Source organism: Pristis pectinata, chromosome 32 (genome assembly GCF_009764475.1).
Source record: "Pristis pectinata isolate sPriPec2 chromosome 32, sPriPec2.1.pri, whole genome shotgun sequence".
NCBI lineage: Eukaryota > Metazoa > Chordata > Chondrichthyes > Rhinopristiformes > Pristidae > Pristis > Pristis pectinata.
In genome coordinates this window covers 18248825-18271431 of record NC_067436.1, presented here as the reverse complement: position 1 = coordinate 18271431, position 22607 = coordinate 18248825, and the positions used below count along the sequence as shown (strand labels likewise).

Sequence of the window (22607 nt, the reverse complement as noted above, 5' to 3'; positions counted from 1 at the left end):
TTTTGGTGCTTGTTAGGTTTTGTCCTACTTGTGCAGCACCTTTGCCTTTTACCGATTCCTAAATCAGTTATAATGGTAATATCGTATGTAAACCTGTCACGCTATAATTACTCCTCCACACCTGTGGTGGCATCACCAGGTTGCAGCACCTCAGTACTGCAGAGAAGCTCACTCCAATCAGCTGTAATCTTTGCCTTTTAGTTTCAAGTAATAGAAAATCAACGCATTATGGAAGTGTGCCTGTGAAATCAGGATTTAATAATGTAAATAGTATTGGCCGCATTTAATGTCTGCATTCTGTGCCTCTAACCCTGATTCATTATGGCTCTCTTGGATTCTGAGAGAGAAAGTGTGTGCATAGGTGTGTGCGTGCTGTCACTGGATCGCCCTGTGCCCGATTACCTGTATTTATGTGTTGTGCTTCACTGCAGTACATCACATGGACCCTAACGGGACACAGCTGGAGGCAGACTTCTCACAGCAGGACACCCCGTGCTTGATAGTGGAAGACTCCCAGCCGGAGAGTGTGCTGTCGGAGGATGACCCAGAGCGGAGTTACCGTCACCTACAAGCCAGGTGCCTGTCGAATCTGCAGGCTCCCACTCAGAGCCCCGTCCTGGTGAGAAAACCCAGATCTTCACCCTTCACTAGTCTCACTATCCTCCACTTCATCCCAATGGCAGCCCTCAGTCATAGAGTCATACAGCACAGAAACAGGCCAACCGACCAACTGGTCCACACCGACCAAGATGCCGCATCCAAGCTAGTCCCATTTGCCAGCGTTTGGCCATAATCTTCTAAACCTTCCCAATCCATGTACCTTTCTAACTATCTTTTAAAAGTTGTTATTGTACCTGCCTCAACCAATTCCTCTGGTAGTTCGTTCCACATACATACCACCACTCTTTGTGTAAAACAAAAAATTGCCCCTCAAATTCCTATTAAATCTCTTCCCTCTCACCTTAAACCTATGCCCTTTAGTTCTTGATTTCCCCAACCCTGGGAAAAAGTCTGAGTGCATTCACTCCAAGGAATACAACCCTAACCTGTCCAACCTCTCCCTATAACTCAGTCCCTCAAGTCCTGGCAACATCTTTATAAATCTTTTCTGCACTTTTTCCAGTTTAATAACACTTATCCTATAGCAGGGTGACCAAAACTGAACATGATACTCCTTGTTGAAGTTTGTGCAGTCTTTTCCAAGATTCATTGAACCTTAAGCACTTGGAATTGTTGCTGAGAGCTGTGACTATGCACAAGGTCTAAGTTCTCTGTCTCATTTAATACTTGTGTTCAAATATCTTTTACATTGAATTTGGAACATAGAGGTAGATCATTTGGCACCTCTCCTCAACACTTCTTGCCCCTTCATCGTATCCCTCTATTCCTTTCTCCCTCCTGTTTATCCAGTTTCCCCTTAAACACACCCATGTTAACCATCCCCATGACAATCTGTTCCACATCCTCCCTGTTCTCTCAGTAACAGAGTTTCTCCTGAGTTCCCAATTGGATTTGTTCCCGAAAGACGGGGGTGTTCAGGTTACTGGGTTGCAGGAGAGGCTGGAGTTGAGTTGTGTCACTCAGATTCGTAGCTGCTGCTGTGTTGTGTCTTTCAGGAGCTGATCACTGGCCAGTCGGCAGCCAAAGGCTCAACAGGAGGCAGTGAGGAGCAGGCGGGACAGAGAGAATCACACGGCAATGGTGAGAGCTGGTGGAGCAGGGGTTAAACTGCCACGGAGAACGTTGCCGCTGTGTATTTGTGAGGTTGTTTGAGGAGCCTCAGCTTGTACTGAGCAGTCACTTCGGGACGGCTGCTAGTAGTGGATGGGGCGAGGGTGGTGCGTGCAAGGCGGTGTGCGTGTGTGATCAACCCTCTTCTCCCATCTACAGTTGTGGGTGCCATGGAGACAGCGACAGGTCACAGCTCAGATGAGCGGTCCGCCTCCTCAGCTGAAGACCAGCCGCGGCCAAATGGACAGACCAGGTAGGTGACGCCATCTTATCGAGGTGACTGACACTTTGGAGGCTTCAGAGGGCTGGAGACCAGACTTGTGATGGTAAAGGATTGTAACGAGAAAGGGCATTCTGGAGAGGAACCTCTGCCACTTTAGACAATTCAGACAGTTCGGCCCATCGAGCGTATGCTGGCTCAGAGCAATCTCATTCCCAGTAACATTTTCTCCACACATTCCCATAAATTCCCCCCAGATTCTATCACACTTTTTATTCCCTTTCCAAAGGTGGTTTATTCGGTGATTACAAGAATACATTAATACAACATTACAGGACTTCATGATACACACTATCTACAGTTTCAGATTATAACAGTCATTGCTATCCAGAGTGCACTTGAGCTCCTGAGGTGTCACCGGTCCCGAAACTCCCCCATTGTACCTGTGGATACCGCGTGCTCCTCCTCCAGGGGGACACGGGCAGGGACGTAACCCTGGAAGCGGGGCAGGCAATCGGCTCGGGCAGAACCCTTGACTGCCCACCGCCCAGACTCATGAATGGCCACCTTGGCTAGGCCCAGGAGCAAACTGACCAGGAGATCCCCTGAGCGACCCACCCCCCCTCTGCACTGGGTGACTGAAGATGGGGCTGAAATGCAGCCAAAACTTGAGGAGAGCAGCCCCTTCAGAAACTCAAATAGAGGCTGCAACCTCTCACACTCCGTATATACATAATACACTGACTCCTCCTGGCCAACACCTACACACCAGGGGTGGGTTACAGCAGTCGGTTAACCTACTGACCTGCACGTCTTTGGGAAGTGGGAAGAAATCGGAGTACCTGGGGGAAACCCACACGGTCACAGGGAGAACGTGCAAACTCCGCATGGACAGCACTAGAGGTCGGGATCCAACCTTCATTTCACTTGACTCCTACCTTCCCAGATGTCCCCAGCACTAGTGGACATTGACTTCCCACCGCCCGGCATACAGTGCAGAGTTCTCCAGGTACAGGGTGAGTAGAGAAGGGCTTCGGTTGATGGGAGTTGCCATGGTGAAGATGAGTTGCCAACAACCTACTTGGTGGAGTGCGATTTTTAAGAACAACTAGGAGTGGTTATAGCTGGTGCCTTGCCCGATTTACAGAAATACCTGCTTGTGGGATCTTGCTGTGTGCACATTTTGTTTTGCTGTGTCTCCAATGTTGTCAGGGAATAGTTACATCATACAGACGTGTGCATACCTCATTATTTGTCCTGCCTGTTGCTTCAGCAGTGCTCGGAACACCTGCACCAGCCCACGCGAGAGAGAAGCTGAAGTCACAGAACTCACGACCAACTCCGTCAGCGTTGAAGGTAGATGTTGGGTATTAACGATGGGTGTGGAAGTGACCAAGGGCCTGTGTCGGGCTCTGAGTGTCTCTGTAGATATTATATTCATTGGTCGCACAAGGTGGCCCACTTTAATTTTCCACCCCACCTCTGTCATAGAGTCATACTTCTCCGAAACAGGCCTTTCGGCCCATAGAGTCCGCACCAACCATTAACTACCCATTTACGCTAATCCTACATTAATTCCACTTTTTTTAATTGTCATCAACTCCCTCAGATTCTACCCCTCATTGACTCACCATGGGCAATTTAGAGGCCAGTTAACCTGCCAACCCGCATGTCTTTGGGATGTGGGAGGAAACCGGAGCACCCGGGGGAAACCCACAGGGTCACAGGGAGAGCGTGCAAACTCCACGCTGACAGTGCTGGAGATTATAAAACCTATTTTTCATACAATTCTGGGCATAAAGACCCAGATTATCACAGTTGAAGCAGTGGATTTGGGTACCATACTATGGTGTTAGCCCCCACTACCAATCTAGATAGGGTGAAGGTGTAATTGGTTTATTTTGTCTCATGTACCGAGGTATAGTGAAAAACTTTGTTTTGCATGCCATCCATACAGATCATTTCATCACATCAGTACATCGAGGTAGTAGAAAGGAAAACAATAACAGAATGCAGAGTATAGTGTTACGGTTACAGAGAAAGTGCAGTGCAGGCAGACAATAGGGTGCAAGGCCATGATGAGGTAGATTGTGAGGACAAGAGTCCATCTTATCGTACTAGGGAACCGTTCAATAGTCTTACAACAGTGGGATAGAAGCTGACCTTGAGCCTGGTGGTACGTGCGTTCAGGCTTTTGTATCTTCTGCCCGATGGGAGGGGGGAGAAGAGAGAATGCCCTGTGTGTGTGGGGTCTTTGATTATGCTGGCTGCTTTACTGAAGCAGTACTCCAGCGTTGTGATGTTTCCCCTTCCGTGACCTCTCTGTTGCCCTCTACCGGACCTTCATTTCTCTACACAATGTATTTTCTCGAAGGGGAAACATTCTGGCTGCTCCTGAACCCTTCCCTGATTTCGAACCTGACTCCTGCACTTCCTTCTCCCACACTCGGAACTTTCCACACAATACCTGTGCCTTGTTGTGGGTCTTGTCAATGGAGTCAAAATGATCACAAGGCTGTTGGAACACTTCAGTTGAAGTGAGATTAAAGTATGAGTCCAGCACCATCTCTCTACCTCCGATAAACTTCTTCTGTTTAAATGTGGACCATAAATTTCCTCAGACTGAAGCCACAAGCCGTTTGTAAGTGCTGTGGGATGCTCCCCCTTTCACTGTTTACACCTGTTTAACCCTGTCACTGAGTTTCCCCTGTTAAATACCATAAATGCTAAAACTGCATTTTTCATGTCGTCTTGGGAGCCTCCACCCATGTTCTGAGGGTTGGATAAGGCAGAAAACACAGCTAACTAAGACAAGGCATTATCGATTTTACCTCCTCCCCATCGTTGAGCCCATGTAGCACTCGCTGTCTGTGCACAGCATCCAATAATTCGTGTAGATTTCAGTATAGCTCAAAGACAGGGTCTTCCTTTGCTATCTCCACTAGTTGTGTTACTGAAAATGGGGTCTCATAACATGCTGCTCCTTCTCAGCATCGGGGAATGTTGTGGTTGTCACCGAGAGATTTATCTAGGTAGTGGGAACTGCTGAGGCTGCGATGCAGCTACTGGCAACGTGGGTGGTGTCTGAGCGGGACCCTGATACTGTTAGAGTGGCTCCAGATGTTCATAACCCTCATCCTGACCAAACCCACTCGCTGTCTCATCTGTCACAGCACCAGACATGGGCAGATGAGACCAGCTCACTGGGCAACACAGTCGGCATGGACGAGTTGGGTCGAAGGGCCAGTTTCCATTCTGTAAGACTCTATGGCCCTATGGCTCTATGACATTGTACATCACAATATAATCAAAGACCTCATCCACCCCGTGCATTCTCTCTTCTCCCCACTCCCATTGGGCAGAAGACACAAAAACCTGAAAGCACTTAACACCAGGCTCAAGGACAGCTTCTATCTTGCTGTTATAAGGCTATTGAACTGTTCCCTAGTACGATAAAATGGACAGTCTACCTCGTTATGACCTTGCACCTTATTGTCTCCCTGCACTGCACTTTCCCTGTAGCTGTTACACTTTATTCTGTATTGTTTACCTTGTACTACCTCAATGCACTGTGTAATGAATTGAACTGTATGAACAGTGTGCAAGACAAGTTTTTCACTGCACCTCGGTACAATTGACAATAATAAACCAATTCCATTTCCAGTCTTCCCTGTCTTTGTAGAATAGGCACACGTGAATCCCCTCTGGAGGCTAAGCTGTTGTTTCATTTTTCTGATGCCATTTAGAATGATCAACCCATTTCTCTCTTTCAGCCTGATGATTCTTATGGAGGACTTGTCCTGCTGCTTACAAATCATTACATTTATCTTCTAATTGTTTTATTTTCCTCTAATTCGTTTTGTTTTATCACTGATAGCTGTTCCTCTTGAGACTGTCTCTCTACTTGAGCCTGAAGCTGACTCGAATACAATACATTCATCTCCCTGCTATGCACTATCATTCCTCCTGCTCCCAGCAGGGTTTATACTTTGAACTCTCATCCTGACTTTTTCCTAATTGTTGCTTCAGCTTGTTAATTCCTTCTTCTTTAACTTCTAATTAGAGTCACACAGTATGGAGACAGGCCCTTCGGCCCAATTGGTCCATGCTGACCAAGATACCCATCTAAGCCAGTCCCATTTGCCCATATGTAGCCAATATTCCCCTGAACCTTTCCTATCCATGTACCTGTCCAAGTGTCTTTTAAATGTTGTTACTGTACCTGCCTCAACCACTTCCTTCGGCAGCTCGTTCCACATATGCACCACTTTCTGCATGAAGAATTTGCCACTAGTGTCCCTTTTAAATCTTTTCCCCTCTCACCTTAGAACTACACCCTCTAGTTTTTGACTTTCTTACTCTGGGGAGAAAGACTGTGTGCATTCACCCTATCAGTGCCCCTCATGATCTTATAACCTTTATAAGGTCACCCCTCAGTCTTCTCTCTCCAAGGAATAAAGTCCTAGCCTGCCCAACCTCTCCTTATAACACAGGCCCTCAAGTTCTGGCAACATCCTCGTAAATCTACTTTACAATTTCATAAATCTTCTTTGCACATTCTAGTTACACACATACAACGGCATTGATTTACTTAATTCTTTGGCTCTTTTGTCCTCGTAACTTGAACCTGTTCCCAGAGCACCTCCCCCAGGGATCCTGTCCTTGACAGGCCATCCTTAACCGAGGTTTCTATCCATTTTATATTTAAGTCGTCTTGCAGGAACTAATCCACCATGATTCCTCAGCTTCCGTTGTCGTCTGATGCTCGTGGCCGTTACTGGGGCAGGTAGCCGTGGTGTGACTAACCCAGCATTTGCTACAGATTTAAATAATTTACAAGGGTGGTTCAGCTTTAGAAGCACTTCTTATCAAACCCCACCAGGGACACCAAATATTGCCAATTAAATACAACACAAGATGAAACGCAAGATGAAACACACCAGACAATGACTTTGCCTGACAAGTATACTTTATTAATCGTGGTTAGTTCAGATAACTCAAAGAATCACCACGTAGTTTCAAACTACACTCATTAACTCTCTGATTACACAACTCTTTACTTGCAAACCCCGACTACTTGTATCTAGATATTACTGCCTCTGATGAACCTGGTTGGGTTTGATGCGGTGAGTTCTCCGAATCAGGGACTCTGCTGTTGTCGATCTCCGGAGTAATTACAGCTGGTTATCTTATGAGGCATCCTTTATACATGTTTTCACATATCTTCCAGACATTGCTTTAATTTTACGTCTTATAAGTCCAACCACGTAGACGCCACGGCCAAGAAAGCTCACCAACGCCTCTACTTCCTCAGGAGGCTAAAGAAATTTGGCATGTGCACTTTGACCCTCACCAATTTTTGTCGATGCATCATGGAAAGCATCCTATCTGGATGTGTCACAGCTTGGTATAGCAACTGCTCTGCCCAGGACAGCAAGAAACTGCAGAGAGTTGTGGACACAGCTCAGCACATCACAGAAACCAGCCTCCCCTCCATGGACTCAGTCCATACTTCTCGCTGCCTCGGTAAAGCAGCCAGCATAATCAAAGACCCCACCCACCCTGGACATTCTCTCTTCTGCCCCTCCCATCGGGAAGAAGATACAAAAGCCTGAGAGCACATACCACCAGGCTCGAGGACAGCTTCTATCCCACTGTTATAAGACTGTTGAATGGTTCCCTAGTACGATAAGATGGACTCTTGACCTCACAATCTACCTCCTTATGACCTTGCACCTTATTGTCTGCCTGCACTGCACTTTCTCTGTAACTGTAACACTTTATTCTGTATTGTTTTACCCTGTACTACCACAATGCACTGTGTAATGAATTGACCTGTACGATCGGTATGCAAGACAAGTTTTTCACTGTACTTCAGTACATGTGACAATAATAAACCCATTCTAAATTGCTTGTTTTTTTTAATTCTTTTAAATTCCCACTGGCTTCCATAATCACCTCAGCTGCTGGTCTGCAGTTATCGGTACAATTTACCGGACTGTTCCTGGTACACAGTATCCCAAAATGTTTGTGCACATATCAATATCTGTATCTGTTTTCCTGTGTTCAGGGATAGTGGGATGTTCTCAGGGCTCTAAAGCCATCTCAGCTCTGCTCCCACACAGACACTAACCGGTTTTGATTGATTGTCATGTGCACAAGTCCATGTGTGCACAGGTGCAATGAAAGATTTACTTGCAGCAGCATCACAGGCACAGAGCATCAGATCAGCAGCATTCACGAGAAAAACAAATTAAGCATAAATTATACAAGAAAGAACACAATTAGAACAAATTAGAACAAATAAAAGCAAAGTCCATTGTAGTGCCAAGTGGTTATAGTGTCGCTATACTGAGGTAGTGATTAGAGTTATGCTGGTTGGTTTAAGAACTGAACAGTTGAAGGGAAGTAGCTGTTCTTGTACCTGGTGGTGTGGGACTTCAGGCTTCTGTACCTCCTGGCTGATGATAGCTGTGAGAAGATGGCACGGCCCGGATCGTGGCGATTTTTATCTCATGTAGATACTACCGATGGTGGGGAGGGATGTGCCCGTGATATATTGGGCTGAGTCCACTGCTCTCTGCAGCTTTTTGCATTCCTGTGCATTCAAATTGCCGTACCAGACCATGATGCAACCAGTTGGGATACTTTCAACAGTGCGTCTGCAGAAGTTTGTTAGCGTGCTCGGTGACCCCACTTCACGCAGTCCCGTTCCATGCTGACCAGGTCTCTCTGTTTCCAATTCTTCTACTTAACTCTTTCTTTCTCTCTTGACTGTCTACAACTACCTGCAAGTACCTTCCCAAACCCCATACTGTCCAGCTGAGGAAGTATATCGCCGTACCTTCACCTAAACCAAGGAACTGCCTCCCCAGCCGCACTGGGAGCACCTTTAATACACAGACTGCAGTGGTTCAAGGCAGGAGCTCACCACCAGCTTCTCAAAGGGGATGAGGGAAGGACAATAAACACTGGCTTTGCCATAGCAAGTGACCCAAAATGTGAAGCCCGGGTCTTCATAAGGGTGGATAAACTTGGATGAACCATTTGACTTTCCTCGCTCTGTGATCTTTGCCATGTCTTTTATTTAGGCTCCTCTCAGGCAGGTTTGGGACCACTGGAACTGTCTGACAGTCAGGATGTTGATCCCGACGTCACCACCAACGAAGCGGGTGGGGGCGAGCGTCACCCGGAGGAGGTGAACGTAGACGCCGACCCTCCCAGCAAGGAGCCCGACCCCGGTAAGAGGTGGCCAACTGAACGATCACGGGGTTACTCGGGATCAATTCTTACAGTCTTTTCAATATCTGTCGCTGTCTTTAAAGCCTCACCCTCCAACCTTCACCCTCCCCTCCTCCCACCTCACTCCATCTGCCTCTGATTTTGATTTCTTTGTCTGCCTCCATCTATCATCCAACACCTCATGTTCCGCCTCGGTAGTCTCCAACCTGACCTCATCAACATCACTTTCTCTAACCCAGTAACCACCATCTGTTTTTCCCACCCCCCACCTTTGGTTTCCCATCCCTCTGGCCCCTTTACCCCTTCTCTTTCCCCTGTCCCTCACCCAACACCTTCCTCCCTCTGGCCCTCTGGTTCCTCTCCTCCTTCCCTCTATTCCATGGTCCACTGTCCTCTCCTCTGAGTCCATCATGTTCGGCCCTTTGCCTCTTCCACCTGTCACCTCCAAGGTTCTCGCATCATTCCCACCTCTCCCCCTCCCCCACCCACCTACCTACCTTCCCCCTCTCACCTGAACTCACCTATCACCTGCCAACTCGTGATCCTCGCCCTCCCCCCACTCTTTTATTCCGGCTTCTGCCCTCTTCTTTCCCAGTCCTGATGAAGGGTCTCGGCCCGAAACGTCGACTGTCCATTTCCCTCCGTAGGTGCTGCCTGACCCGCTGAGTCCCTCCAGCATTTTGTGTGTGTTGCTCCACCTGCCTCTCGCTCTCAACTCCACCCCCTCCTCTCCCCTCCCCTACCTGATGCAATCTGCCCCTTGTCTTTTCCCCTCCACTCACCCCCTCTGTCCACCTCTGGCTCCTGTCTCACCACTCCCCATCTCCTTTCTATACCGGCCATCTCCCCTCTCTGATCTGTCCGGATGCAGGGCTTGGACCTGAAACCCTGACGATTCCTGACCCCTCCAAACAGATACTGCTCGACCCGCTGAGTTCCTCCAGCAGATCATTTGCCAGTTCATGTTTTCATATTTATGGGACTTTGACCACAAGTTACATGGTGACACTCCAGTGCTGTGCTGAGGGAGTGCTGCCTTGAGGGAGGCTGGGTTTGGGGGGGTGATATCCTATAGGGTGGGGTGGAGCTGAGGGAGTGCCAGAACAATGGGCTGTTGTTCTGAGATCTCAGCTGATGTCTGTGTAGAGCAGTGATTGGTGTTTCCGCTGCCATTCATGTCACCAGTTGAACTCATCCCTGCGTCAGCCCAGGTGACCCCGCTGTTGCGTTTGATAGGTTTGGGTGGGAGGTCCTTCGACAGGTGGACTCTCCAGGACCAGACCACAGCCCTTCTGCTAGGGGCTTGGGTCTTGTCACTGCTTATGAGCAAGTGGAATGGGAGAGAGCATCTCCTCTAGTGCTGGGGTGGGGGAGGCAACCCTGTAATGCTGTGGGAGGAGAGAGTGACCTGCTCTTGGCTGTCACAGACACTGGCAAGGGTTTGTATCCATTCACTATTGTCATGTCTGCCGAAATGAAGTGAAAAAAAATCTTCTTTGCATGTCAACCAGGCAGATTGTGCCATATATAAGTACATCAAGGTAGTAAAAAGAAAACAGATTGCAGAATATAGTGTAGCAGCTAGAGAGGAAGTGCAATGCAGGTAAACAAATAAAGTGCAAGGGCCACATTGAGGTAGATCGGGAGATCAAGAACTTAACCTTTAGTGTGTGAAAGGTCCATTCAAGAGTTTGATAACAGCAGGGTAGAAGCTGCCTTTGAGTCTGGTGGTACATGTTCTCCAGCTTTTGTATCTTCTGCCCAAGGGGAGAAGAGAGAATGATGGGAGTGGGAGGGGTCCTTGGTTATGTTGGCTGCTTTCCCGAGGCAGTGGGAAGTGTGGATGGGGTCGATGGAGGGGATGCTAGTTTGCTTCCTTCAGAGCATCCCTCTGGGGGAGTGTGACCACTGGTGGGAAACCTGACCACGTGGGGTTTTTTCCTTGTACAGGGATTACCCTTGTGGTCTCTGACCAGGGTTCTGTCTGTGGGAGAGCCCTCTGAAAGTGGGTTGGGGGGCAGTAGGCCTGTGCACTCCTCTAGAGTAGAGTAGGATCCCACCAAACACCAGGCCTTTAACCCTGCTGTCTCCTGATTCCTTACAGCTGTGGACACTGGGGCTGCCTTGGACCTCCCGGTTGACCAGCCCTTAGCTGGGACTGTGGCTGGACACCCTCCTGAGAGGTAGGTAGGTTGATGGGGTAACAATGTGTGGGCAAATGCAGGGAAGTAGTACTGACCATACACGGGTTAGACCTCAGCGGGGAATTCTGATCACACTGTAGGAAGGATGTGAAGTTCCTAGAGTGGGCACACAAAAGATTTATGGGATGTGGGATTTCAGCTCTGGAGACCAAGGTTCAATCCTGACCTTGGGTGCTGTCTGTGTGGAGTTTGCACGTTCTCCCAAGGACGTGCTGGTCTGTTGATTAGCCACTGTAAGTTAATGTCAGGTGGGTGATCGGAGAATCGAGCGGGGTGGGGCTGGCGGGGGAGATTATAAACGTGAGAGAGGGTGGGTTACAAGGAAATGTGGAGAAATGGGACTGAGGGCATTGTTGCAGGCAAGAGGGGCCAAATTGGAATTGGTTTATTATTGTCACGTGTACCGAGATACAGTGAAAAGCTTTTGTTTGCTTGCCATCCAGACAGATCATTCCATACGTAAGTACATCGAGGTAGTACAAAGGAAAATAGAATGCAGAATATAGTGTTACAGTTGTAGAGAAAGTGCAGTGCAGGTGGACAAAGTAAAATGCAGGGGCCGTGATGAGGTACATGAGCTCTTGATCTTTCAATCTATAGCATATGAGAGGTCGTTCAAGAGTTTGATAACAGTGGGATAGAAGCTGTCCTTGAGCCTGCTGGTACGTGTCCTCAAGCTCTTGTATCTTCTGCCCGATGGGAGGGGGGAGAAGAGAGTGACTGGAGTGGGAGGGGTCCTTGATTACGTTGGGAGAGGCAGCGGGAAGTGTAGACAGTCAGTGGAGGGGAGTCTAGTTTGCGTGATGGACTGGGCTGCGTTTACTGCTGTGTTCTTTTACTTGCGTATTGTAATGTGTGATGTCAGTGGTTGTGTTGTGTGTAACCAAGGCGACAGAAGCAGCATTGTCAATGCTTTGCTACGTTCTGAGTGTAAGCACCAGATGGGCAACTTTGCTTGAAATGGATTTTGAACCAAAGGCAGATCATCAGATTAGGGAACAGATTCTCAGATCCCAGTGAGTGGGAAATGGGCTTGTGGCCCCTGGTCTCTGTATGGTCCCACGTTCATCCAGCACCGTCCCTGGGACAGGGCTCTTGAGTCTCTCCCTGTCAATTTTTGTGAAGGAACTCTGGTGGTTCAAAGAGAGCTCATCAACCCCACCTTGGGTGTTTTCACTGATGGGCAGTGACTGCCTCCTGAGTCAGCACTCACTGCAGCGACTCGAGCACACATACACCAGGCTCTCACAGTGGCGAGAGCTGTGCTGAGGGAGAGCCACACTGTTGGAGACACTGTCTTTTAGATCAGCCATTGAGCCAAGGTCTGGTCAGCTGTCATGGTGGTGTTGGGATGGGGGTTATTGGTGGGCAAGATGCCTCAGCCGTTATTTTGAAGGCAAGCAGGCCATTCTTTCCAATGTCTGGGTCCAGAATTTTCCCCTCCACCCACGTCACCGAAGCACATCACCTGGTCATCTACCTCATTTGCCTGGAGTGGGGTCTTGCTGTGCATAAAACTGGCAGATGCTCTTTCTGGGACTTGGCAGCGACTGTTCTTCAAGTCATCTCTGGGGTATGCTGAGGTTGTAACCGGTGCTATGGCAATGCAAGCTCCTTATTCTTGTGCTGCCTTTGAGATGCTGCGGGGGGGGGGGGGGGAGGCTGTAAACGTCGCCCATGGTCTGAGACTGGATGACCCTGAGGGTCATCTTTGGCCTATGATATCTCCTGACCCGGCTCCTGCCAGTGGCTGAAGGAATGTTCTTTGGGGTTGCGAAGGAAGAGGGGTGATCTCATGCGGGATCTTTCGGGGGCACAAGAGGGTGGATGGCAAAATGTTTCACTAGTGGGAGAATCTCAAATGAGGAAGACGTGGTTACAAGATTAGAGGCCGTCATTTAAAACCTAGGTGCTTAGAAACTTCTCTCAGAGGGTGGTAAATCTCCAGAATTCTCTTCCCCAGAGCATGGTGGAGCCTGGATTAGTGGGGGTATTTAAGGGGGAAGTAGATAAATGTTTGAAGATCAGGCTGTGGGGACCAGGCACAGAGGGACGAGATGAGGCATGAGGTGGATCAGCCATGATCATATTGAATGGTGAGGGCAGCTTGAGGGGCTGAGTGGGCTACTTCTCTTGTGTCCTGCCCTAGCTCATCAGCCCCTCTGCTGCCTGTTGATCCGACTGTCCCACTGTGCTTAGCCAGCCTCCCTCATTCTACACTCCCCTGGCCTAAGACCATCCAGTACCTTGCCCGTGCCCTTGGCTGGTACCAAGCCCTGTTCACCCTTCACCTCTGCCTTCACCATCCTACAGTGGGCTCCTTAACCAGAACTTTGCTCTTAAAGTTCTTCCCCCTGATGGTATTGTCCCCTCCTTACCTCTAATCTCCAGCCCTGCAACCTTCCCAGATCTCTCCGCTCCTCCAGTAACAACCTCTGGTCGTCCTCGAGTCTAATGGCTCCTCGGCTGGCAGTCAAGCCTTTGGCTGTCTGGGTCCCGAGCTCTGAGATCCCCTCCCTAATCCTTTCCATCTCTATCCCATGCTCCTCAAAACACCTCTCTGACCAAACTTTTGGTCACCTGGCCTAATTGACATAGGGCAACAGTGTGTGTTCAACGCTACAGCACGGATACAAGCCCTTCGGCCCAACCAGTCCATGCCGACCACGGTGCCAACCCAGCTGGTAATAATTTCCTGCATTTGGCCCATATCCCTCCAAGCCCCGCTCCTCCATGTACCTATCCAAGTGCCTCTTAAATGATACTGTTGTACCTGCCTCACCCACTTCCTCTGGCAGCTCGTTCCATATACTCACCACCCTCTCCGTGGAAAAACTTACCCCTCAAGTCCCTTTTAAATCTCCCCCTCCCCCCCCCCAGTTTTGGACTCCCCTACCCTGGGGAAAAGACTGTTACCATCCATTTTATCTGTGCTTCTCATAATTTTAAACACTTCTGTAAGGTCACCCCTCATTCTCCTATGCTCCAAGGAATAAAGACCTTGCCCGGCCAACCTCTCCCTGTAACTCAGTCCTTCGAGTCCTGGCAACAGCCTCGTAAATCTTTTCTGCGCTCTTCCAGTTTAACCACGTCTTTCCTATAACAGGGCGACCAAAACTGTACACAGTGCTCCAAGTGCAGCCTTACCAACGACTTGTACAACTGCAACATATAATGTCCTAACTCCTGTACTCAGTGCCCTGACTGATGAAGGCCAGTGTGCCAAATGCCTTTTTCACCACCCTGTCTACCTGTGATGCCACATTCAACAAGCTATGCACTTGTACTCCTAGGTCCCACTTGGATTGATGGGAATGTGAATCTCATTCCCAGAGGGAATGATTAAGGTGAGCAACAGCATGGGAGTTAAGGGGACCTGATACCTTTGCTTGTTGAAGATGTTAGCTGAGTACAGTTGGTGATGCTTTGCTTGATTGATTGTTGGATTCACATGTACCTGTCTGCCAATCCCATCAACATTTGCAGTTTCCTACAATGCTGCTACCAAATTATCAGAAGGGAGAGATGCCCTGACCTCTGACCTTGCTGGTCAACCCAGGCTTAACTCATAATACTTTGCAGGTCGGAGGTCATATCGAGCGTGCCTGCACCTTCCTGGCAGGAGAAGCTGGGAGCCGGAAAGGAGGTGGTGGTCCACTTCCTGATGCCTCGTGGTCTCCGGATCGAGGAGAACTCGCCTAACCCTGACCCTGAACATTCCCAGATCGTCTCCACGCAAGAGGACATGCTCGCGACGACCCGATCAGGTGCGTCTTCTGCCAGTGAGGAGTGGGTACATCCGGGATTCGAAGCCCTGCATCCATTTAGCCCAGCGGACCGCTCTCTCGTCCCTGGAGTTGGAAGTTGTGGGATAGACTAGGAAAAGACGTTCCCACTTTTGGGTGGGAGCAGAGTAAGGAGCTGTTAATGTAAGACTGGCTCCAATACATCTGATTGGGAATTGGGGAGAAACGTCCTTCCCCAGAGGTTGACAGGAACGTTAACCTCATTGCCAGAGGGAGTAGTCAAGATGAACAACAGCATTGGAGTTGAAGGGAAGCTGGATAAAGAAAGAAATAGAAGGAAATGGTGACAGGGGATTGGTGGAGCAGGCTGGAGGGGAACCAGGAGCACCAGGACACATGGGCTGTTTTGGAACTGTAATGAACCTGTGACAATTCCAGCAGAGGTTAGGTTAATGAGAACAGTTGAGGGATTTGGGGATTACTGTGCAAGGCTCCTTTCCCCACGGGGCCCCTTGAACTGAAACGTGAGATGAACCATTGCTTCCTTTGCCTCTTCGGGTTTGCTCGAGCTGTTTGCTGCACAATTACTGTCCTGGTGCAGATTTACAGCTCGTCTCTTAAACTCTTCCTGTCTTTCTTGCTCTCAGGCCCCAGTGCAGAAACTCTGGTGGGAAATAAGTGTGTTTTGGCTGCCGGAGTCGATCACCTCCAGGTTCTGCACCTCTCTGGGCACCAGACGCAGGCACAGGAGAGTCTCTCAGAGTAAGTGAGGTGGTAATCCGGTTAGACACGCACTGATGCTACTGTGATCCCCACATCTGGTCGATGTCCAACCTTGCCACCGGCTTAATCGTTCTGTCCTCGTTCTCGAATCCTTCTATCGACACTCTGTCAGCCTGAGGCACCCACTACCCTGTCTGCGTCCTAACCAGCACCAAGCCCCATTCACCTTTTATCCCTGTACTCACTGCCCTACTATACACTCCTGGTTTATCAGCACCTTGTTTTTAAAATTCTTCCCCTGATGGTCTTTGTTCCTCCTTCCATGTCTGGAGCTTCCTCCAGCCCTGCAACTCCATCTCCCTCTCACCCCACCATCCCTCCGCTTCACTTCTGGATTCACATCACATTGGTGGTGACCTCGAGCTGCCCATTTGTCCGAGCTGTGTAATTCCCCCTCTGATCTACAAGAAGTGCCTTAGACCAAAACTTGACACAAGCAAGGTTGGGGGTAAGAAAGGAGATTTCAGAGAGCTGGAGGGGGATACACAGACCAGAAGCTAATCAAAGATGGTATATTCTCAACTCTTTAACCCTCTAACCCTGTTGCACCAAACCCCTCACTCCCCCCTGCCTGTTCAAATTCACGACTTGATTCCGATGGAATGCTGTGGTTGCTTAGAGCAGTGTTTCCTTGGGTAATGCTTCAGACCGTGTGAGGAAGCTTGCGGAGTGATGAAAGAGAACTGGCTATCACCTAGCCTCCAGGTACATGCAAGGGTTTAGTCACATCCATTCTTGTGCCAGACCTGTGGAAGGAGTATTTGGTCAGTCCCACTTCCCTGCTCTTTCCCTGTTATCCCTGTAAATATTTTCTGTCAAGTATTCATGCAGTTGCTCTCTTCAAAGTTGCCACGGGAATTTCTTCCCTGCTGAATTGGCAGTGCAATCGGATCCCAACAGCTGGCTGAGTTGAAACCAGATCTTGTGGTAGATCACAGATTGCCATGGTTCAGAAACCCACACCGCTTCTTGAGTGCTCTTTTAGTTTCCTTCTGAAGATGGCGGCTAGCAGAGACACCAGGAACACTGGCACCCTGTGGCCGAGTGTGCGGTGGGATGGGTCCGGAGGTCTTGGGAAGACTGTCTCATCCCTGGGCTCTCAGCTCTTCAGTTGGGGTTTACTGTGTGTGTGTGTGTGTGTGTGTGTGTGTGTGTGTGTGTGTGGACTGATCATTGATAAAATGGAGTTGGTGTCCAAAGGGACTGCTTCCTAGGAATGAACAAAGCTGACAATGACTCTTTTTTTAAGTTTATTTACAGAACATTTACAAAATTCAAATTAAAACACAACCATCCTTGTCCAGGGTGCACTCTGGTCCCTGTGGTGTGTGTCCTCTCTCCAGGGACACCTGGGCACGGACATATCCTCGGAAGAGGGGCAGGCAATCCACTTCGGAACCCTTGAGGGCCTCCTGCCTAGGCCTGTAAATGGCCACCTTGGCCAGGAGCAGAGCGACGAGGAGGTTCCCCCGACCCACCCACCCACCCCCCTCTGCGCCGGATGCCCGAAGGTCAGGAGAGTTGGGCTGAAGTGCAACCAGAACTTGAGGAGCAGCCCCTTCAAACACTCAGAGAGGCTACAACCTCTCACACTCAGTATGTACATAGAACTGGGAGTTTGTGAACCAACTTTAAAAATCTGTTGCACGTCCCTGCTCTGTGCAACACCATCCAGCCAGGCCCCCGATATAAAGGGGAAGGTTTCCTGCATGGAGAGACCGCCACTGGGGACCTCCCCACCACAGCATGTCCAGGTGGCAGACAAGGGCGAGGAAATAGATTCACCATAGAAAGCATCCTATCCGGATACATCACGGCTTGGTACGGCAACTGCTCTGCCCGGGACCTGCAAGAAACTGCAGAGAGTTGTGGATACAGATCAGCGCATCACGGACACCAGCCTCCCCTCCCTGGACCCTGTCTACACTGCTCACTGCCATGGTAAAGCAGCCAGCATAATCAAAGACCCCACCCACCCCAGACATTCTCTCTTCTTCCCTCTCCCATCGGGAAGAAGATACAAAAGCCTGAAAGCGCGTACCACCAGGCTCAAGGACAGCTTCTATCCCACTGTTATGTAAGACTATTGAACGGTTCCCTGGCACGATAAGATGGACTCTTAACCTCACAATCTACCTCGTTATGACCTTGCACCTTATTGTCTACCTGCACTGCACTTTCTCTGTAGCTGTGACGCTTTATTCTACATTCTGTATTGTTTTCCCTTGTACTGCCTCAATTGATCTGTATGCAGGACAGGTTTATCAATGTACCTTGGTACATGTGATGATAATATTCCCATTCCAGTGCTTCCTCCTGCCCCTGAAGATATCCACCAGCTGCTTCTGCTGGTGGATCTTGGCGGCAAAGGCCGGGGGCAGGACCAAGGTGATCAACCGGTACCACAGCATGGCGGTCACTGGTTGCTTCAGCCTCTGAAGGCAGTTAGTGGTCTCTTAAGAAGCAGAATTCTGTGCAATCCCATTGCCAGGTGGCTTCAAGTTTCAGATCGTGATGATTTTTATTTCCCTGCCTGTGTTGCTGTACGACCCAGCTTGCTCAGTGACACGCGCTGTTTATTCTGCAGTGCAGACTGGGATTAGGTTGCCGACTTCCCTGCGTGGCTGGTTTTTGGGACCACCCTCAGCGGCTGTGCTGAAACGAGGGCCGGGAGTATGGAGCGCAGGTGACAGCAGCAGACATGTAACCCGTCACCAGGTGTTGTTGCTCTGGGCTGTCTCTTCATGTGCGAAAAGGGCCATCTCGGATTACACCAGGCATTCGCATCCCCCCTTGACTGAATACATCCCTCGGTTTCTATCTCAGCTTGTCCCCTTCTTTTATCAGACGTGGTCTCCTACTGCATGGTGTTGATCTCCACATTCCAATGTTATTCCTTGGGCGTGAGGCCAGGTAAGAAATAACAGGCCATTCAGCGCCTTGAGCCTGCTCTGGCATCAGTCAGATCGTGGCTGATGTAACTGTTTGTTCAACTCCGCGTGACTGCTAACTACCCCCCAATTACCTTTCACCCCTTTGTTAGTCAACAAGATGTCTTTCTCTGCCTTAAAGACCCTGCTTCCACTGTCCTGTGAGGAAGAGATTTTAAAGGACTTGTGACCCTCTGAGAGAAAAGAAAATCACCTTATCTGCCTTAAGTGGGCAACCTGTTATTGTTTTAAACTGATCTTCATAGTTCTAGTTTCTCCCACAAGAGGAAACGTCTTCTCCACGTTCGCCCTTCCCAACGTCCCCTCAGGATCTTGTGTTTCAATCATCACCTCGCAATCTTCTAAGGTTCAGGCTGTGTGGCATTTGGCTGTGCTGTTCGATGTGGCAGAGTAACTGAACATTGACTTGCAGTGAGGTGTGCTCATGCTATGTTGGGTTAACTTGCTTGGCACAGACTGGGTGATCAGCTGGAGGATCCCCGCCTGCCTGTCGCTTGAAGGCACTGGGGTAGATTCTGACTGGTCTTTAAAGGGGGAATCTGTGGGTTATTGTTACAGTTTAGAACAGCTTTTCTGAATTATATTTTCTAATGAGTGACTTGGAAGTTAGATGTATATACTGATTGTGGTTTTTATGAGATGGTGTCTCTGTGAGATCACATAGTTAAAGTTGCTTCACGTAGGTTCTGTGTTAACATAAGCATCAGTTCAAGCCCAACTCTTTACTGTTGTTATCTTATTTAGATTAAAATTCCTTTATTAGTCACATGTACATCGAAACACATCTTTGTGTAGAATGTTCTGGGGGCAGCCACAAGTGTCGCCACGCTTCTGGCGCCAACATAGCATGCCCACAACTTCCTAACCTGTACGTCTTTGGAATGTGGGAGGAAACTGGAGCACCTGGAGGAAACCCACACAGTCACAGGGAGAATGTACAAACTCCTTACAGACAGCAGCTAGAATTGAACCCGGGTCGCTGACACTGTAATAGCGTTACACTGACCGCTACACTACCGTGCCTGCCCTTATTTCTCTGTTTGGCTGGGGTAAAACCAGTCAAGGCTCAGAGCACCACAGCCCAGAACTCTCTTAAGTTTATTATGACTGAATAAATGCTACAAATAACATAGAAGCATCTTAAATACTAGAACCAAATGTTACAATAAACTACGAAAGATTATACAGCATGAGGTTATGAAATGTCGTGGAGTAATATGACCACAGTTCTCTAACAATCTTTAACTCTTAACTGTAAGTGTAACGTCAGCTGCCTTGTAGTTCTCTCTAACTTTGTCTCAGAGCACAGCTCACTCTGACATTCACTTGAAGGAACGCCTTGCACCTGTGCAGGTGATCACCGCACTCCACTGTTCCATTGCAAATTGGCACGGTTTGCCCTAATCCTTCCTCGTTTTCTGCTAGACAAACACACCTGTGACGGTTTGTTTGACACCATCTCCCCCCCGACCTCCACACCCACTTGCAATTGTACCGTTTCTTTGCTCGTTGTGAAATTGTCTCTTACACTTGTGTCAGTAAATTAGTTTATTGTTCTCTTAAGGGAATGTCACCCTGTTTGATGTTTTCACGGCTGTCATGCATGTGTGGTCGGGGTATTTTGAAGAGACGTTAGAGGGGTTTCACTCCAGGAAAGATCCAAGTTTTTAAATTTTCAAGGGCTTTATCCAGACTTGTTGAAACTATGGAGCAAAAAACAAGATGCTGGAGGAACTCAGTGGGTTAGGCAGCATCCGTGGAGGGAAATGGACAGTTTCAGGTTGAAAACTTTTCATCTGTACTCAAATCCAGTCCAGGTGAAGGGTCTCGACTCGAAATGTTGACTGTCCATTTCCCCCACAGGTGCTGCCTAACCTGCTGAGTTCCTCCAGCAGATTGGTTGTTGCACCAGATTTTTGCAGCATCTTGTCTCCTTTTGAAACTATGGTTATTGCTGCCCTGTGGATTTGTTAGTCAGCCAACAGCCAGACGGCAGGGGTTCATGGAAGGAAATGGTTAAATCCCAACTAAAACAGGGTATTGTGTGATCTGGTTACCTTCCATCCTTTCTAACTCTGTGGATAGCTCCTCCAACATTTCCTTAAGCCTGTTTCACAAGTTCATTTAAGCCCCTCTGGTTCCTCACAGCTTGCTGGGATGGAAGCTCAGGTTAATGTTTAGTTGGGTGCAGGTTTACTGAGAGTGAAATGAGTTCTTGTTGCAGGTTTGGCTACGAGACTCGAGCACATTACCTTGGCCTGACCCTTCAGGGCAGGACTGAGAGAGCTCTGCACTGTGGCTCGGTACATAAAACTGTGTGGGGAAAGGTGTGTGAGATTTGGGGCAGGGATGCATGAAGGGATGGTGTGTGCCACCAACGGTGTGTGATCGTGTTGTGTGAGGTTGTGTTGTGACCACGCAGACACTTGTCCCTCTGATGTTCCGAACTGCACATTACAGCGAACAAAGCAAATTGGTTTTGGGAATGGACAGGAATGTGTGTCTTGGATTAGCCTCTGTAATTGACTGGCGGAGCAGGCTGGATGGGCTGATGAGTGCGGGGGCAGAGAGAGAGGCTGCAGTGATGAACCTCTGCCATGCACTGTTCCATTGTGATATCCTTGTATAATGTGTCTCTCTTCTTACAGAAGCTCTTCCGACATCATTGACCCCTCACAAGAGACGTTTGGACCAACGCCCATCATTGTTCCCAGCAGCCCCACCGAGCAGGGCGGTGAGTCAGGTAATGGCGGTGAAGTCTGCCCGTTAGTGCTGTGTCACCCGGACAGTGGTCTTTGTCAGGCTGGCCTGGGACGTGATGGCACGGAAGGAGGCCTTTCGGCCCATCGTCCATTCTATCCCTGACTATCATACATTGATACATCGCAAATGGCAGCCATTCAGCCTTTGTCTCTGATGGTCCTTTGGTAGGGTCCCCCTGTTAGTCCCAACCCCTGCTCTGGCCCATGGACCTGCAGAAAAATTCCTTTCTTTGTACGTTTTATTCAGTTCTATTTTTATTTCGTCTTACACTTGATCACAACATGTTTCCACTTGCCAGAGAATCCAAAACCATAAATTAGTTATAAATCCTTTTGGGAACTTGGAAAGTGTTGAGAATATTGACCTCCCTACCATAAGAAGTGGTTACGATTGAATAGCATAGTTACGGTGTGGATGGGTTAGATACAGAATAAGGTTCCCCCACACTGTTTCCATCATACACCTGGGGCAGGGGCAGCACAGGTTAGGTACAGGTTAAAGCTCCCTGGGCAGAGATGAGGATAAATATACAATAAAACTCCCTCTACACTGTTCCACGTAACACTGCCAGAGCTGGGGCAATGCAGGTTAAATACCGAGTAAAGCTCTGCCTACACCATCCCCTCACACAATCCCAGGGCAGGGACCGCACTGATTGATTTGGAGCATAGGTGATCGGTGCTGGAACTGCTGCAACTTAGCCTGTTGGAGACTGGAGCGGAGAGAAGCTGGAGCGCTGTTTGGGGAGGCTGTTGGTGTTGGTAATTGGTTTATTATTGTCACCTGTACCGAGATACAGTGAAGAGCCTTTGTTTTGTGTGCTATCCAAACAGATCATTCCATGCATAATTATGTCAAGGTAGTAAACAGAATGCAGAATATAGTGTTGCAGTAACAGAGAAAGGGCAGTGCAGGGAGACAGTAAGGTGCAAGGGCCACGACGGGGAGTTCAAAAGTTCATCTTTTT

The 22607-nt window shown here is 48.8% G+C and overlaps 1 protein-coding gene across 1 annotated transcript in view; it reads left to right on the top strand.

Moving 5' to 3' along the window:
- tp53bp1 (tumor protein p53 binding protein, 1) overlaps positions 1–22607 on the top strand; it is a 69473-nt gene that overhangs the window by 5349 nt on the left and 41517 nt on the right. The window contains 10 exon segments of the mRNA XM_052042646.1: positions 432–619; positions 1617–1701; positions 1891–1984; positions 3225–3307; positions 9043–9192; positions 11298–11376; positions 14980–15164; positions 15791–15905; positions 18774–18839; positions 21526–21620. Coding sequence (XP_051898606.1) covers positions 440–619; positions 1617–1701; positions 1891–1984; positions 3225–3307; positions 9043–9192; positions 11298–11376; positions 14980–15164; positions 15791–15905; positions 18774–18839; positions 21526–21620 — 1132 coding nt within the window. The 5' untranslated portion in view covers positions 432–439.